Source organism: Globicephala melas, chromosome 2, assembly GCF_963455315.2.
Source record: "Globicephala melas chromosome 2, mGloMel1.2, whole genome shotgun sequence".
Taxonomy (NCBI): domain Eukaryota; kingdom Metazoa; phylum Chordata; class Mammalia; order Artiodactyla; family Delphinidae; genus Globicephala; species Globicephala melas.
In genome coordinates, this window is record NC_083315.2 from 163747974 (window position 1) to 163764219 (window position 16246).

At 46.7% G+C, this 16246-nt stretch overlaps 1 protein-coding gene across 4 annotated transcripts in view; it reads left to right on the top strand.

Annotated features, from left to right (window-relative positions):
- The window catches only part of TDP1 (tyrosyl-DNA phosphodiesterase 1), an 85379-nt gene extending 69792 nt beyond the window's left edge, over positions 1–15587 (top strand). The window contains exons 16-17 of one of the 4 annotated variants that reach the window (XR_009563184.2): positions 8484–8596; positions 13629–13689. Coding sequence is in view for 3 of the 4 variants with exons in the window: in XM_060295179.1 (XP_060151162.1) it covers positions 13629–13773; positions 14650–14758 (254 nt within the window). In the remaining variant the exon portion in view is untranslated. Of the gene's footprint in view, positions 1–5215; positions 5593–8483; positions 8940–13628; positions 13774–14649 lie in introns of those variants that run through there. The other 3 variants (XM_060295179.1, XM_060295177.1, XM_030883600.2) reach the window with 3 other exon arrangements.
- The last annotated feature ends 659 nt before the right edge of the window (positions 15588–16246 follow it).

Below are 16246 nucleotides of genomic sequence, written 5' to 3' on the forward strand. Positions count from 1 at the left end.
GAGTGCATAGCTCACTGTTGAAGAGTGACCGAGATATGGTCTAGAAAGCGTCTAACCCAGCGTCCAGCTCAGAGTTAGCAGCTGATTTCTGTTAGCCATTGTTTCTGTTATTTAAAATGTCCAGTTCAGTTATAACAGTGGATTGATGGCCATCCCTCCCCCTCCTCCTGAAGAGCTGACATTCAGAAGAGCCTGAGGCTTGTGCAGGACAGTCCCTAACCCAGGACATGACCCAGTGAGTGACCTTCCCCCCTTCTGGCTTTGCGCTGCACCTCTGTCTTCTCTCCCTTTCTCTGCTCTTCATGTCCCTCACCCCTACCCCCAACCTGAGTGCTCCTGAATAAACAGGTTGGAGGTGGGAAGAACTAACTGTGACAGCCTTATTTAGGCTTAGCCTCCTGCAGTCTGGCCTCAGGCATTGTACCTCCCACCCGCAGCCAGGAACCTTGGCTGGAATTTCACACCCTCCCTTTAATACTAATCTCCAGAGGACTGTAAAAGCAAGAATGGAAGAGGTAGAGGAGCCTTAAAAATATCCTGAGGTTCCCTCAGTTCCACTAGAAAAAGCATTCCCAAGAACTTAAACGTTTACAACTAGGTAGTGACTTAGACCATGTAATGAAAATGGTAATCCTTTTATTTGACCAGCAAGCAGAAGTTTTCCATTGTTTAAGTGAGTTTTCTATTTTTTACGCATTTCCTTTGAAAGACATATGCGAGAGAGACTGGAACATTTTAGTTTTTTTTATCAGTACTATTTTACCTTCCACACTGCTTTACTAGCATGTAGAATAATGCCAGGGATTCAGATATCACCATTTCCTGTAAAGCCAACATTCGGGGGAGTCATGTGCACCTTAAAAAAGGCATCTTGGGCTTCCCTGGTGGTGCAGTGGTTAAGAATCCGCCTGCCAACGAAGGGGACACAGGTTCAATCCCTGGTCCGGGAAGATCCCACATGCCGCGGAGCAACTAAGCCCGTGCGCCACAACTACTGAGCCTGTGCTCTAGAGCCCGCAAGCCATAACTACTGAAGCCTGCATGCCTAGAGCCCGTGCTCTGCAACAAGAGAAGCAACTGCAGTGAGAAGGCCACGCTCCGCGACAAAGAGTAGCCCCCACTCACTACAACTAGAGAAAGCCCGGGCACAGCAACAAAGACCCAACACAGCCAAAAATAAATAAATGTTAAAAAAAAAAAAAAAAAGGGCATCTTACCAGTGCTTGGAAAAGTTGAGTGGTTAAGAACATTTCAAAAACACTGTATTTGGGACTTGCCTGTTGGTGCAGTGGTTAAGAATCCGCCTGCCAGTGCAGAGGACACGGGTTCGAGCCCTGGTCCGGGAAGATCCCACATGCTGCGGAGCAGCTAAGCCCGTGCGCCACAACTACTGAGCCTGCGCTCCAGAGCCTGTGAGCCACAACTCCTGAAGCCAGGGCGCCTAGAGCCCGTGCTCTGCAACAAGAGAAGCCACCAAAATGAGAAGCCCGTGCACCGCAAGGAAGAGTAGCCCCCACTCAGCGCAACTAGAGAAAGCCCGCACACAGCAACGAAGACCCAACGCAGCCGAAAATAAATAAATTAAAAAAAAAAAAGCACTGCATTTGAATAAGTGATTTTCAAGCCACTTCAACATATATAAGATCTTTTTCAGTATTTTTTAAGTCGGGAGACTATAAGAAAAGCTTAGCAGAGAAATATACTAATGTGAACAAATCACGGTTGGATACAAGAGACCACCAGACATCCTGACACCAAGAAACTGATCAAATTAAACAAAAACAAAGACTCAGCTGCAGGGGTACCTGCTTCATGCTTGCTGCTTATCCTCTCTCCCCACAGGTGTATCATTGAGAACCTGCTGTGCACAGATACCAGCGAGGTGGTTGGAATAGATCAGTGAACAAGACACACAAATCCTTGCCCTCCTTGAGTTTATATTACTCCTCCCATGAAAAGTTACACGTACTCAAACCCATTTTACAACAGGAACTGTGTTTTTAAAAGAAAACTTTTACAAAGCAAAATCACTAACATTGTAAATCACACACTGTAGCATGCAGTCCCTGACCACAGGGACACACAGAGGGAACCATGCCCCCCAGGTTGTCCTTCGTCCTCCCCCACCGTGGCCCTAACACAGGCCTCACCCGGACTCTCACCCGGACTGTGCTGCTCTTTATTTCCCTGGTTCTGCACTCCTCCCCCTGGATGCCATCTTCCACGCCGCTGCCAGGCTCCTCTGATCGTTCCCTCTCCTGTTTTAAATCCTTTCATCCTATTCCAGAAAAAAAAAAAAAAAAAGGCGATTTTCATCCCCTTTAGCCTCAGATCCCAAACAGATTCTGTGAAAATCACCGTTAGAATTTGACAAAGGTGCACATTGCCAGGCCCCAGCCCAGACCTACTGAAACGAGCTCTCCAGGGGTGGGTCCCAGAAAAACATGCCAGCAATTCCCACATCAGCCCAGTCAGGGAGCTGCTGCACAGACACAGTGGGGTTCAGCGTCCCAGCAGCAGGGCGTGCCTGCTTGTCTGCTGCCCCCTGGGCCGTTAACTTGAGAGGCCTTCGTGTTTGGCTCGCGGAGTCCAGGCATCTAACCAGCACTACCCAGTGTTTCACACACACATGTGACTGTATCATGCGAGGCAAGTTGTTCTCTCACGGGACAGTTTAGGAGGATTGCCTAAAACAGGCCTTCCTCTGGGCCAGTGAGTGGTAATGGCTGATTTCCAGTAGTAATGGGTAAAAAGACACAACAGAATCATAACCCCCCTCTTTTCGCCTTCCTCTTGGCCCTTTCTGTGGCCTTCCCCCACGGTAGTGGAAGGCCTTGCAGCTGGCATGGAGAGGCTCTGCCCGGGAGGTGCAGACATTTGCTCATTTATAAAGCAGAGCCTCGGGGATTTGCCAGGAGCGTGGTTTCCAGGTCCTCGCTTGGTCATCGTTGGCTAAATTTGAGGGAAAGGAATAGTCATCCCTTGGTATCTGCCAGGGATTGGTCATGGTCCCACCTTGGATCCCAGAATCCACAGATACTCAAGCCCCATAGTGAGCCATCCGTATCTGCAGTTCCACATCCCCAGATTCAACCAACCACTGATCGTGTAGTGTGTATTTACTGAAAAAAATCGCATATAAGTGGACCCTCACTGTTCAAGCCCAAGTTGTTCAAGGGTCCACTGTAAATGCAGTGGTGGTCTTTAAGTTACAGCCTCACTGGCAAATGTCTGTATCACAGATCTGCACTGGTGAAGAATCTCTCTAATGGCTATTCATATAGCAAGGAATGGGGGGTCTTCTGCCTGGGGGATGAAGCAGAGCAGACATTGCCCAACAGCAGTTTGCAGGGAAAGAGGTAAATAAGGGGAAGTCCAGCCACAGAAGATGGTGTTTCCAATGGAAGAGAGTGGGTGCTTTCTTAAGGCCAGTGAGTAGCCGCGGAGTCAAGTTGCCAGCCCTGCTAGTCCCTTACCTCTTAAGAAACTTAATTACCAGAAAGTGTGGTTTCATGCTTTCAAACCATCTCAAGGCCAAAGGGGAGAGAACAGCGTTCTGATAACTTGTTGCCATCTTTGGCATTCTTTTCCTGCACTTCCTGCTGGGAGCTTCCATTTGCATACTTGCCCTGTGATTATTCAAAACAAACAGCGAGGCTGGGTGGAAGGAGCAACAGATACCATTGTTTGCCGGGTCGGCCTCCAAGGTACCATCTGCCTCTGTTCAAGAAAAGGAGAAACCCTCCCCCGGGGCTGCGGGCGGTGCCAGCGAGCAGCTGCTGCAGTGGGATGGTCCATCTCAGCTGACCTGCCAAGTGGCCAGCTTACTATAAGCACGCAGCCCTTCCATCTCTCTGTATTTCTCAGAACAATAGTATGGGGGGTTATTTTTAATCCTTGCAGTGTATTTATACCCTACCCATATATTTTTTTAATTAAATAATTTATTTTTGGCTGCATTGGGTCTCCGTTGCTGCCCGTGGGCTTTCTCTAGTTGTTGAGAGCAGGGGCTACTCTTCATAGTGGTGCTTGGGCCTCTCATTGCGGTGGCTTCTCAGAGCAGGGACTCTAGGTGCTCGGGCTTCAGTAGTTGTGGTGCACTGGCTCAGTAGTTGTGGCTCACGGGCTCTAGAGCGCAGGCTCAGTAGTTGTGGCACACGGGCTTTGTTGCTCCGCAGCATGTGGGATCTTCCCGGACCAGGGCTTGAACCCATGTCCCCTGCATTGACAGGTGGATTGTTAACCACTGCGCCACCAGGGAAGTCCCTACCCCCTACCCATATTATGATGGTTCTTTTTGAAATGGTTTGACTCTGGCAGCCATGTGTGGTAAAAGAGATTTGTTCCAATTTTTTCAATTTGTGAAACATCAGTTAAAAGGAAGAAAAGTTCACACATATTGAGCACCTACAACATGCCAGGAACTTTCACAGATGTTCTCTCATTCATGCTTCACAATAATCCTGGGAGGTTGCTAATGTCATTACTTCCCATTTCAGAGATAGGGAACCTGAGGCCAAAATCCACATGCCTTCCTCAGGCTGCAGAGAAGGATGGAGGCAGGATTTGAGCCTAGGTCACCTTTCCGTTGTACCATTCCAAGGCTTGTTGCTTTTCTCAACGTGGGTCTACGGTCATTGTACAGAGACCTTTCTGCCTTATCAATCACTAGCCTTAAGTTACAGAACAAAACCATTTCAGGGATGTGATGCTGGGCCTCTTGGTTCTGTGCGACCGTGACCAGCTGCTGAGAGCAGAAAAATGGCCTTTGACTGTACCCATTGTCACTGTTGGTTTCTCCAGGTTCTTAAAAGAAGAAAATGAGCTGCCCTCATTTGTTACATTCTCTCTGTGTGCAACACTGCGTCTTGTGCACTACACGGGTTTATTTCGTTTAATCCTCCTGACAGCTCCACAACTTAGATACACATAAGGAAACTGAGGCTCAGAGAGGTGAAGTGACTTGTCAACGTAAGTGGCAAGCCAGCATTCACCCCGGGCTTCAGCCTGCTCCCATGTTCACTCACCCGTGTCTTAACATGAACCTTTACTACAAGCTCTTACCTGTAAGGGCTCTGGTCGGGGCTTGATTCAGAAAAGGCTCTTCATGATTTGTAGACTCCGGCCCTTGAGTAGTTTTATCCTGTCAGGTGGGTGAATTTTCTGTAACCCTATTTAAATCAGTATTATACTTATGTAATTTTTTTTCCCCCAGATCGGCCTTGGATTTGGAACATTCCTTATGTCAAAGCACCAGATACACACGGGAACATGTGGGTTCCCTCCTGAGAGCAGTAAAGTACTGTGAAGTTGACGTGTAAGGCATTGAACCCCAAACATTGGATGTTCTTGTTTGCACTGGGTGTTCACTTTTCTTAATGTTTTACCTGCCCCCCTACAAAACTCTTTGCAAAAGTCGAGATTTCAAACACAGATGTTGGTTATCCTTTTAATGACCATTGTTAACATTCTCACTTTAAAAAATTATATATTTTCTTAATTCCCTTTTCTATGCTTTGGAATGAAAGCTATTAAACTTCACCACGTTAAAAGAATATATAGGTGTAAAATGATCTTCCTAATGATGAGGACTTTTCACGGCGGTGTCGGCGCCGTGAAGGTTGACTCGTGTCAGTTGTGCTCTGTCAGGAGAGGTGCTCTGGATTCAGCTGGAACTTCTCAGAGCAGGAACGTGACCTCTCACCCAGCCCTTTCTCAGCTTTCTTAGTGTGTCTCGGGGTTGCTGGAGGGAGTCTGGGGTGTGTCGGCTGGTGCGGCTACCCCGACGCCATGGGCCGTCGTCACCCTGCAGCTTTAGACGACGTTTCATCCCCCCTGCCCCCGGCCGTGCTGGCTGCCTTCCCGCTCAAGGACCACCTGCCCTCCCCTCACCCATTCCCCACAGTGCACGGTGTCTCCTCCATCCCCAGAAATGTCCACAAAAGACAGCTCGCCGGATCGTAAAAAAGCACACAAGTATTTCACTCAGAAGAGCCCCTGAACGGTGAACTGATTGGGTGCCTTTAATTCACAAGTGAGGGAACTGAGGCCCAGAAAGGTTCAGGACGTCCCCCAGGCCCCAGCTGCCTGGGTCAGAGCGACGAGCATCTTCCTGCTTTGTGTCTGTGCCCTTCACACGCAGGATCGCGCTCTCCTCAGATGACTTAGAGCCTTCTCGTTTTTTCTTCTGCGTGAGGCTCATTTCCAGGTTGTCATCAGCTCCTTCATCGTAGAATTTAGAATAGAGGTCAATGTTAATTTTGTTTTGTTTGGGGTTTTTTTGTTTTGTTTTGTTTTGTTTTTTTTGCGGTACGCGGGCCTCTCACTGTTGTGGCCTCTCCCGTTGCGGACCACAGGCTCTGGACGCGCAGGCCCAGCGGCCATGGCTCATGGGCCCAGCCGCTCCGTGGCATGTGGGATCCTCCCGGACCGGGGCATGAACCCATGTCTGCTGCATCGGCAGGTGGACTCTCAACCACTGCGCCACCAGGGAAGCCCCAATGTTAATTTTGAAAGATTTTTTTAAGATACTAGTTTTCCAGACTGTTCCTCAGAGGCCGAGGATGTTCACATCAGAAAGATGCTGGGGTGGGTTAGGGACGGGGGCTCCTCCCTTCTCCTTCCCTGATCAGAGGAGCCTTCCTTCACCACTTTTATATATTGGGTTCTCTAAAGGATACTATCTGGGTGGTTTTTTGTTTTGCATTCTGCTTAAAAACATAAAGTGAAAAGCCACTGAATTCGTTTAACCAGTTTCTTCCACTGGTAAGAAAAGTTAGGCTTAATCCTTTTCGCACCCTGCCTTCTACTTCAGGGGCATTCAAACCCTATATCAGATGAGCCCAGGTGCCTTGGAAGGCAACAGGGAAGGTGCCCTGGACTGGTAGTAGCGGTGGGACCGGCCCAAAGCAGGAGCCCAGGAGTCTGAGCTGGGTGTCCAGGGGACTGCCATCAAAGACCTTTGATTCCCACCAGCACAGTGGTCCGTCCTGGGTGGGCATGGGGGGAGTGCCAGCCTCCAGGCAGCAGGGGAGCATCACAACCGCCTCAAGTAGTCGGCCAGCTCCGGGCAGGACCCAGGAAGCCTGGGTTGCTCGGGGCCCGGGCCCAGCCAGTCAAAGGATAGCAGACTCAGGTATGTGGCTCATCTGATCCACATGACTGCAAAGTGGGTCGGAGCCCAGAGCTGGAGTCAGGCTGCTGGGCTTTGAATCCCAGTTCTGCCACCACTTCTCTGTGCCTTGGTCCCCTCACCTGTAAGATAGGGGTGGGGTAATAATCATTCCTGTTGCAGAGGCTCATTGAGACTGTCCAGTGAGTTAGGACATGAAAGTACCTGCACAGAGTGGGGACTGTACAGGGGACACCCTTGAGTCCTTAGGCTTATCCTCATTTTCCTGATAAGGAAACCTGGACTCAGACAGGTGAAGTGCTTGTCCAAGGTCACACTTCTAGAAGGTGCTCTCACCAGTGTTTGGACCCAGGTCTGGCAGCATCCAGAGCCTGTTCTGTACTTCCAGGGGGCCCAGGCTCCCGGGCAGTGTGGTGGACAGTAGCCGAGGAGATGGACCATTTTCCCCCCATCCACTGTGGACAGATACTTTTATAGGATACAGGATCAGGGGCTTGGATGTCACAGCACTGTCAGATTGCTCAGAAAGTTTCTAAATGCTCACTTTTTCTTTCTGTACTCATCACAGGCTGGCCTGGTCCACAGCCACACCTGGAGTGGCACCCTAGACCCAGCAGGGACCCAGAGTGCCCATCTGGAAGCTGAGACAGTCTCTGTAGGATGTGCTGGTTAGGTACATCAAGGTACAGTTAGGGGAGGTCCAAGGTCAAGGGGCATGTACCCAGTGGGTGTGCAGGCCCAACCCCGGAGAGCTGCCTCCTGTGGCCCTTGCCCTGGTCAGCATGGGCTCAGCGAGGCAGGGCTAGGCCAGGCCAGCGTAGTACCAGGTCAGTACCACGAGCTCTCTGGGCACAGTTGATAGCACATGTGGAAAATAAAGTAATGCCTCAAGAGTAATCAACATGGGATTGATTAAATCCCATGAGGTTCAGCAAAACAAGAGGTTCAACCCCATCTGGTCCTTTTATTAATGTGACTGGCTAAATTACCCAAAGTGCTACAAAAAAGCATCATCAACGCCTGTTAATTTTTTTTTAATATTTGTTTAGTTATTTGGCTGCGCTGGGTCTTAGTTGCGGCACAGGGGATCTTCATTGCAGCATGAGGGATGTAGTTCCCTGATCAGGGATCAAATCCAGGCCCCGCTGCATTGGGAGCCTGGAGTCTTAGCCACTGGACCACCAGGGAAGTCCAAACACTTGTTAAGGTTTGAGGAAACCACTTCTGTTATTCTCAGGTTGGGGTTCAACAATTATTTCTCCCCAACTCAGGGAACCCTCGCCTCCCCTCTATCTGCCGTAGCTGCGTGCCACTTTTTATCCTTTTTCCCCACTTCCTTCCTTCCTTTCAGATATCATGGAATCACTTATCCAGTGACTTTATACCTGCTGAGGGCAAACTTCCGTATAAAAGAATCCACCTTCTTCTTCGCAAGCTGCCCGATACAGGAGACTCATCTGCTGAGTAAGGAGTTTCTCTGCATGTGGACGAAAGGAACCTCTGCCTCTTTTTCTTAAAAAGTTTTATCTTGTTTTTTTGAAATCTTACCTAGCATCCTTTTACAGAGATGGACATGTAGCCAAAAATCTAAATGAGATTTTCATATTGGACAATGAATTTCAACAGTATTCTAAATGCTTAAGCATTTAAGAGACCCTCCCCAAACTTTTGGAGGCAGGAAATTGTCATCCCTGACACTTGGTGACTTAAAGGAAGTCACTTGGCATTTAGGCAGGAGGATTCCATGTCCCCTCACTTCTCTGGTACTCTCTGGTGAAGAGAGGAATGATCTGCCACCAGCTTCTTTCTTGGGGGAGGGAGGGAGATGGGATTTTTAAATTATGTTTTATCCTCATACTCCTGGGAAAGGAGGCCTAGTTTTAACCATAGTTGATAAAAATCAGCCTTAGAAATTCACTGATTTGGAGACTATTTTTCTACATAATGTAATAGCTGATGTTCCCTGACTTCTTCCTATGTTTCAACTCCTGTACTTAAGTGCTTGTTTAATCCTCACATCAGCCTTCTGTCTTTTTTTTTTTATCTTTATTGGAATATAATTGTTTTACAATGTTGTGTTAGTTTCTGCTGTGCAACAAAGTGAATCAGCTATACGTATACATATATCCCTGTATCCCCTCCCTGTCTCACCCTTCTAGGTCATCACAAAGCATCGAGTTGATCTCCCTGTGCTATGCGGCTGCTTCCCACTAGCCATCCATTTTACATTTGGTAGTGTATATATGTCAAAGCTCCTCTCTCACTTCGTCCCAGCTTCCCCTTCCCCCCGCCCTGTGTCCTCAAGTCCGTTCTCTACATCTGAGTCTTTATTCCTGCCCTGCCACTAGGTTCATCAGTACCTTTTTTTTAGATTCCATATACGTCCGTTAGCATATGGTATTTTTCTCTTTTTGACTTACTTCACTCTGTATGACAGACTCTAGGTCCATCCACCTCACTACAAATCACTCAATTTCATTCCTTTTTATGGCTGAGTAACATTGCATTGTATATATGTGCCACACCTTCTTTATCCATTCATCTGCTGATGGACATTTAGGTTGCTTCCATGTCCTGGCTATTGTAAATAGTGCTGCAATGAACATTGTGGTACAAGACTCTTTTTGAATTATGGTTTTCTCAGGGTATATGCCCAGTAGTGGGATTGCTGGGTCATATGGTAGCTCTATTTTTAGTTTTTTAAGGAACCTCCATACTCTTCTCCGTAGTGGCAGTATCAACTTACATTCCCACCAGCAGTGCAGGAGGGTTCCTTTTCTCCACTTCCTCTCCAGCCTTCTCTTAAATAACATCCATAAGATCCCACAGTGAGCAGCAGCACCAAGCCTCACTTTCCTGGTGTGGAAGTGTTCTTGTGTGGAAATTATATAGTTGTCCTTAATAGAAATTATTAATACCACATAACTTCAGATGAACATGGTTTCTGCATCAGATTCAGTATGCTTAAAATGAGGATCTTAGATTTGATTTTGTTGCAACTTTTTTTTTTTTTTTTGCGGTATGCGGGCCTCTCACTGCTGTGGCCTCTCCCGTTGCAGAGCACAGGCTCCGGACGCGCAGGCTCAGCGGCCATGGCTCACGGGCCCAGCCGCTCCGCGGCATGTGGGATCCTCCCGGACCGGGGCATGAACCCGTGTCCCCTGCATCGGCAGGCGGACTCTCAACCACTGCGCCACCAGGGAAGCCCTTGTTGGAACTTTTTTTCCCACATGAGAGTAAAAATTCACTTTCTAAGAAACAATGTCTAACATCATTTGATCCATTGTGAAACCATTTTTGGGTGATCTAAGTGTTTGATTCAAATCTTAAGACATTTTGAGTTCCCCCCGCCTTACTGTAGAGTTAGAGCTTTAACTAACCCCATCCTCGAGAATTCCTTGAGAATACTTGCTTTTGACTGAATATGTCAAAGAAAAAGGTTAGATAGGCATTCTTTTTTTACATTCGTAAAATGTAGCAATTGTGTTGATGCCTGAATGATACTAATTGCAATGATAAAGTATAATGACAGAAGTCTGTACAGGAACTCAGTGACTGGCAGAAATAAATTAGCTTAACAATTGTATGGAATTAAATCTAAAATTCTTTTGATTATGTGCTAACACGTGTTATGCACAGGTCACATCCCATTATGATTAAATCTTTGCCAAGTTTGCCAAGTTAGTAGCCCACTTATTTCAAGCAATATGCAGGACAAAAGTACTACAAACAAAACTGTACAATTTCTTACTGAATTTCTATCAACTAGTAAGTTATATGTCTTAAGTGGCCGTTGCTTACATAGTAGGATTCACAGGCAGAAACAAAAGATGAGGCCAGAAAAGGGGCTCCTGGGAGATGCCAACAGAGCAGCGTCGAGGCAGGGACCACCTCTGAGCCCTGTCTCTGTCCACCGGTCCCTGAGGAGTAACACTGACCCACAAGTACTGAGTACTTGCTGTGTCCCGGCTACTGTTCTGTGACTTATGCATATTAACTAACTGAATCTTCATAAGAACCTGATCAAGGAGGCATTATTATTATCCCCATGTTACACATGGGGAAACTAAGATGATTTGTCCAGAGACAGTCACACAGCTGGCAAGGGGCAAAGCTGGGCTTTGAACCCAGGCAGGACTGCTGGGAGGAGCCGGGCAGCAGGTGTGGCCAATGCTCCAGTCAAGGAGCAGGGCTCCCATACATGATTTGTAGCTGTAGCTACAAAACCAGGTGCACTTTCAGACACTGTAACAGTGCACGGTTGGCGGGACAGAACCCGCTGGCAGTGCACAAAATCAGCCACTAAATGCCGCCTTAGCATGCAGGGCTGAGCCACTGCAGTGTTAAAGCCAGAACCCGGCAGTGGAGCCGGTTCCTTTCAAGAGAGAACATCGATGGCTGAAAACTTTGCCTTGTTGAGTGTGTTCTCTTCAGTTCTCTGAAACCTGGCGTTTCCACTGACTCAGTAGATCTAAAGCACAGAAAACTGGCGGCGTAGAGGATGCTGGAGGGGGGAGGGCAAGAGGCAGCCCAGGAAGTGGGGAGCAGGGATGTGTTGAAATGAGGGCACCTCATATATTTAAGGAGGGGTGACGAGTAGTCACAGAGCCAAAGCATTGCAAGTCTGGGTACGATTAGTAGCCCAGTTTTTACAACAGAGTTCCAAGCAGGTCTCTCAGCGCAGAATCCAACTGCTGTGTATAGGTTACACTTTATTCTCTCTAGGTCTACCAGACGCTCTACTGAAACTGCAGTCTGATTAATGTTAATCGGTCGAAGGCACTTGGCTCAGTTTCTCCTGTTCCCTTTGTAGCAAGGTTTTCGGAGAGCCCCATTGCAATGGCCAGTTTTCTTAATACGCACAAAGAGACTCTCAGAAGGGAAAGGCAAAAGAGAAATTGCATCCGTAGGGAGTTTATTATGGGTTATGATAGTAGGTAACTTTATATACATCATCACACGTGGGGCAGGTTATACCTCATTTTATAAGAGGGAAAAAGTAAGGTTCAAGGTCACAGAACTAGTGTGTGTCCCTTTGTGGCCCCAAGGACACAGGTGATGCCACTGTGCGTGATCTGGGTGGCTCTGTGTTCATAGGTTCTTTAGAAATTAACATTATGACAGCTGAATGCTGATTTTGTTTTCTTCAGATAATTGACATTACTAAACTTTAAAAGCCTCTGTAAATATTTGTTATTTAATAATACTTTATTAATATTTTTACGAAAGACTACATTAGTCAGGATGCTTTTATAGTTACAGAAACCAGATTAGTTAGGCTTAAGCAATGAAAGAGACTTCTAACACGAGTCTAGCAAATGTCAGAGGATCATAATGTAACCAAGTCTACCTTCAAGTCTCAGCTCTGCTTTCCAGAATCTGGACATCATTCTCAATCAAGCGCTCTCCACCTGGAGGCTGAAATTCCCACTCCCTCACCACCACCGCACGCTCCAGGATCCCATATTATATCCGGCTAGTCATTTCAGAGAAAACAAAATACTTCTTTCCCAACTGCGCTGGCCAAAGTCCCCTGACACGTCCGATTGGTCAGGTTGAGTCATGTGTCCATCCATGATGCAGGCACTCCAGATCAGAGCCTGCCCCTGCTGAGGAGGGGGCAGGTGCAGAGTTCACCAAAGACAAGTGGAAGATGCCTGAGGGCCAATCCAGAACAAGAAGTATCTCTAGGTGAAGTATTAATATTGTGCCAGAGGAACCTTCTTTATACCTTGTTCTTAAATAATGTGTGCAAGCATGCAGATTTTGTTTAAAAGTAAAAGATGCAACTAGAGATTATCATACTAAGTGAAATCAGTCAGAAAGAGAAAGACAAATACCATATGATATCACTTATATGTGGAATCTAAAATATGACACAAATGAACCTATCTGTGAAACAGAAACAGAATCACGGACATAGAGAACAGACTAGTGGTTGCCAAGGGGGAGGGGTTGGGGGAGGAATGGATTGGGAGGTTGGGGTCAGCAGATGTAAGCTAGTATATATATAGGATGAGTAAACAACAAGGTCCTACTGTATAGCACAGAGAACTATATTCAGTATCCTATGATAAACCATAATGGAAAAGAATATTTAAAAATATATATATGTGTGTGTAACTGAATCACTTTGCTGTATAGCAGTAATTAACATTGTAAATCAGCTATACTTCAATTTTAAAATAAATAAATAAATAAAAGCAAAAGGAGACCAAGAAGGAAATTTTAAAATCCAAGTTTCTCAAAAGCTGGTTATATAAGTGAACCCTTGTAACTTGAGTGTTCTAAAGCAGTGATTTTTCAAACTTCGGGTCACAACCCTTTAGTGAATCATGAATCAGTTTAGGGTGTCATGACCAGCACTTTTAAATGAAAGATAGTAGAAATTATCTGTGTGTAGCACAAAGTAAGGTTATTATTTTTTTCTTTCTTTCTTTTTCTTTTTGGTACGCGGGCCTCTCACCGTCGTGGCCTCTCCCGTTGCGGAGCACAGGCTGCGGACGCGCAGGCCCAGAGGCCATGGCTCACGGGCCCGGCCGCTCCGCGGCATGTGGGATCTTCCCGGACCGGTGCACGAACCCGTGTCCCCTGCATCGGCAGGCGGACTCTCAACCACTGCCCCACCAGGGAAGCCCCAAGTAAGGTTATTTTTGTTTCAATTTGTGTGAGTGGGTTCAGGGTTACAATCTAAAACGTATTCTTTCCCAGGTTTGCTAGTTCACCCACTCTGAATGAAGACAGATGGTCACCTGGGTGATGACTTGAGGTTTTACCAAAGCCTGAGCAGTGACTCACTCTTCATTAGAATTGTCTAGCCCCAGCTCTGCTCCCTTCCGCCATGAGACCTTAGGCAAGTCATGTGATGCCTCTGAGTCTTCATTTTCTCATCTGTTATGTGGGGCTAATAGCTATCCTTCCTGCCTTGTGGGATTGTTGTAAGAATCAAATGAAATGGCGCTCCTAAGCACTAGTAAGAACTCCCTCAATGTAAATTGGAACGATTCTTGATAAGTACCAAACTGGCAGTCTCTCCCTGGGGCATTTAGAGAATGGTTAACTCAAGTGTAAAAAATAAAACCCATGCCTTCTGAAAAATTAGCTACTTGCCACAAATATTGCTCCTTCACCCACTACTAAAGGCAGGTTTTTCTGACAGACGGGGGTAGATTGAAGAGTCCTTGGATGCAGCAGGGTGGCTAGTAGGCCTCTGGATTCCAGAGGCGGGGGCTCTATTTTCAAGGGAGTCTTTGTCCAGGGGCCCAGGCTCTCAAACGCGCCCTGAACAACTCTGCAGAGCTGACCCACATACTTCCTGCCCTGAAAGCACGGATCCATGTTGCCTCCTGCCTCTGGGAAAGAGGGGTCCTCATGGAGGCTGAGTTGGGACTGAGGGTGGGGTTGGGAGTCCATGTTCACGTGAACCCCACGTGTGAGTTGACCCTTCGGCCCTGGGAGGAAGTCCATTTTACAAATGAAGAAACTGAGGTGCAAAGAGATCTGTGAACTGCCTACAGTTGCCTTCTTGAAGACAGAGAGATGCCTCTGATACCACAACAGCCTCAAGCAATGGGCGTCTTTACTTGTGCTTGGATTGGCAGAATCTTCCTTAAGAGAGAGGAATGAACTGTGTGATCTCAGCCACTTACCTCTCTAGGAACAACCTGGGAGGAAGCACTTAGGAAGAGCCCAGCCTAGCCCTGGTTCTGCCCTTCCATTCCATTCTTCTCTGGCATTCCAGGACACACTTGGCCGTGTATGACGTCTCCCCTGGGTCTCTAGTTCCTGCTCTTGGTGTGGCACCCATCCCCTGCCCAAAGCAGAGCTGGGTGGCCTTAAAAATAAGTGCAGCTGTGGGGAGAGGGGATTGAATGCATGAGGGCACGTTTAGGGGTGATGGAAATGTTCCTAGCATGATGGTGGCATTGGTTACACTTTACAAAACCCCTTGCATTATACACCCAGTTGGTCATTTTTATTGAATGTGAATTATAGCTCCATAAAGCTGCTTTTTAAAAACTCAAAGAACGTACAAGCTCAGATTTGTGCATTGTATGTAAATTCTACATAAGAAAAGATCAGGAGCTGAACTCTAGTTATATATATACTGAAGTATTTAGGGGCAAGTGTATTGATGTCTGCAGTTTATTTTGAAATGCTTTAAAATAAGGTGTATTAAAGGACGAGTAGATACATGATAAAGTATAGAAAAATTTAATTGTACAATCTAGATTGCGACTCTCAAATTCTTTCGACTTTGGTGTGTGTTTGAAAATTTCACTATCAAACGTTGTGGGGAAACCACGTAACTTCCGGTTTCTGGCAGCGCCAAATGGCTCCTATTGAACCAATTCTTTCACAAATAAAAGTTATACGCTCTGGGGTGGAGCTTATACCAGCCACTGAAAGCGACCAAAAGCAGGCAGAAAAGAAGAGAGTCAACGGCGGAAAGAAAAGCACTCCACTGGGTGAGTTTCCTGTCTTTTCACCACTTTGGGCCTGAGGTCAGGTTTTAGTCTGAGGTCAGGTTTATGCATGGCAGGTAAACCACCACCAGTGGGAAAGCTACAGTCTTCTTGGCTTGGAGATCCAGAGTACAGGGTTTGGAGCGTCCACAGCCTCTGAGAGTGAAGAGGGAAATGACAGAAGAAAGAGCCAGAGGGGATTCCCAGTGTGTTTGTAAACTCTCCTCAAATCTCTGGCTGACCGCGGAACCGTCAGTGCGTGGCTAAGGCTAAAAGAACTGAGCTAGAATTTGAGATACTTCCCGCTGTAGAGATAATATTGCAGTTGAGTTCAGCCAGGTTTACTGCCTGTTTAAGAAGTATTGTTTTTAGAGGAACAGAATCCAGAATTTCTCCATCATAAATTATATACAGCAGTCACTAGCCACATGTGATATTTAAATACGTTAACATCAAATAAAGTTAAAAATTCAGTTCCTCACTTGCACTAGTCACATTTCAAGTGCTCAGTAGCACCACGATGGACCACTTTATAGAACAGCATAGATATGAGATACTTCCCTCATCACGGAAGTGATGGACAGTGTTTATCTGATCAATTAAAATGTGGAGATTGTCAGAACTGACCAGAAAAATGGAAAGAAAGAAG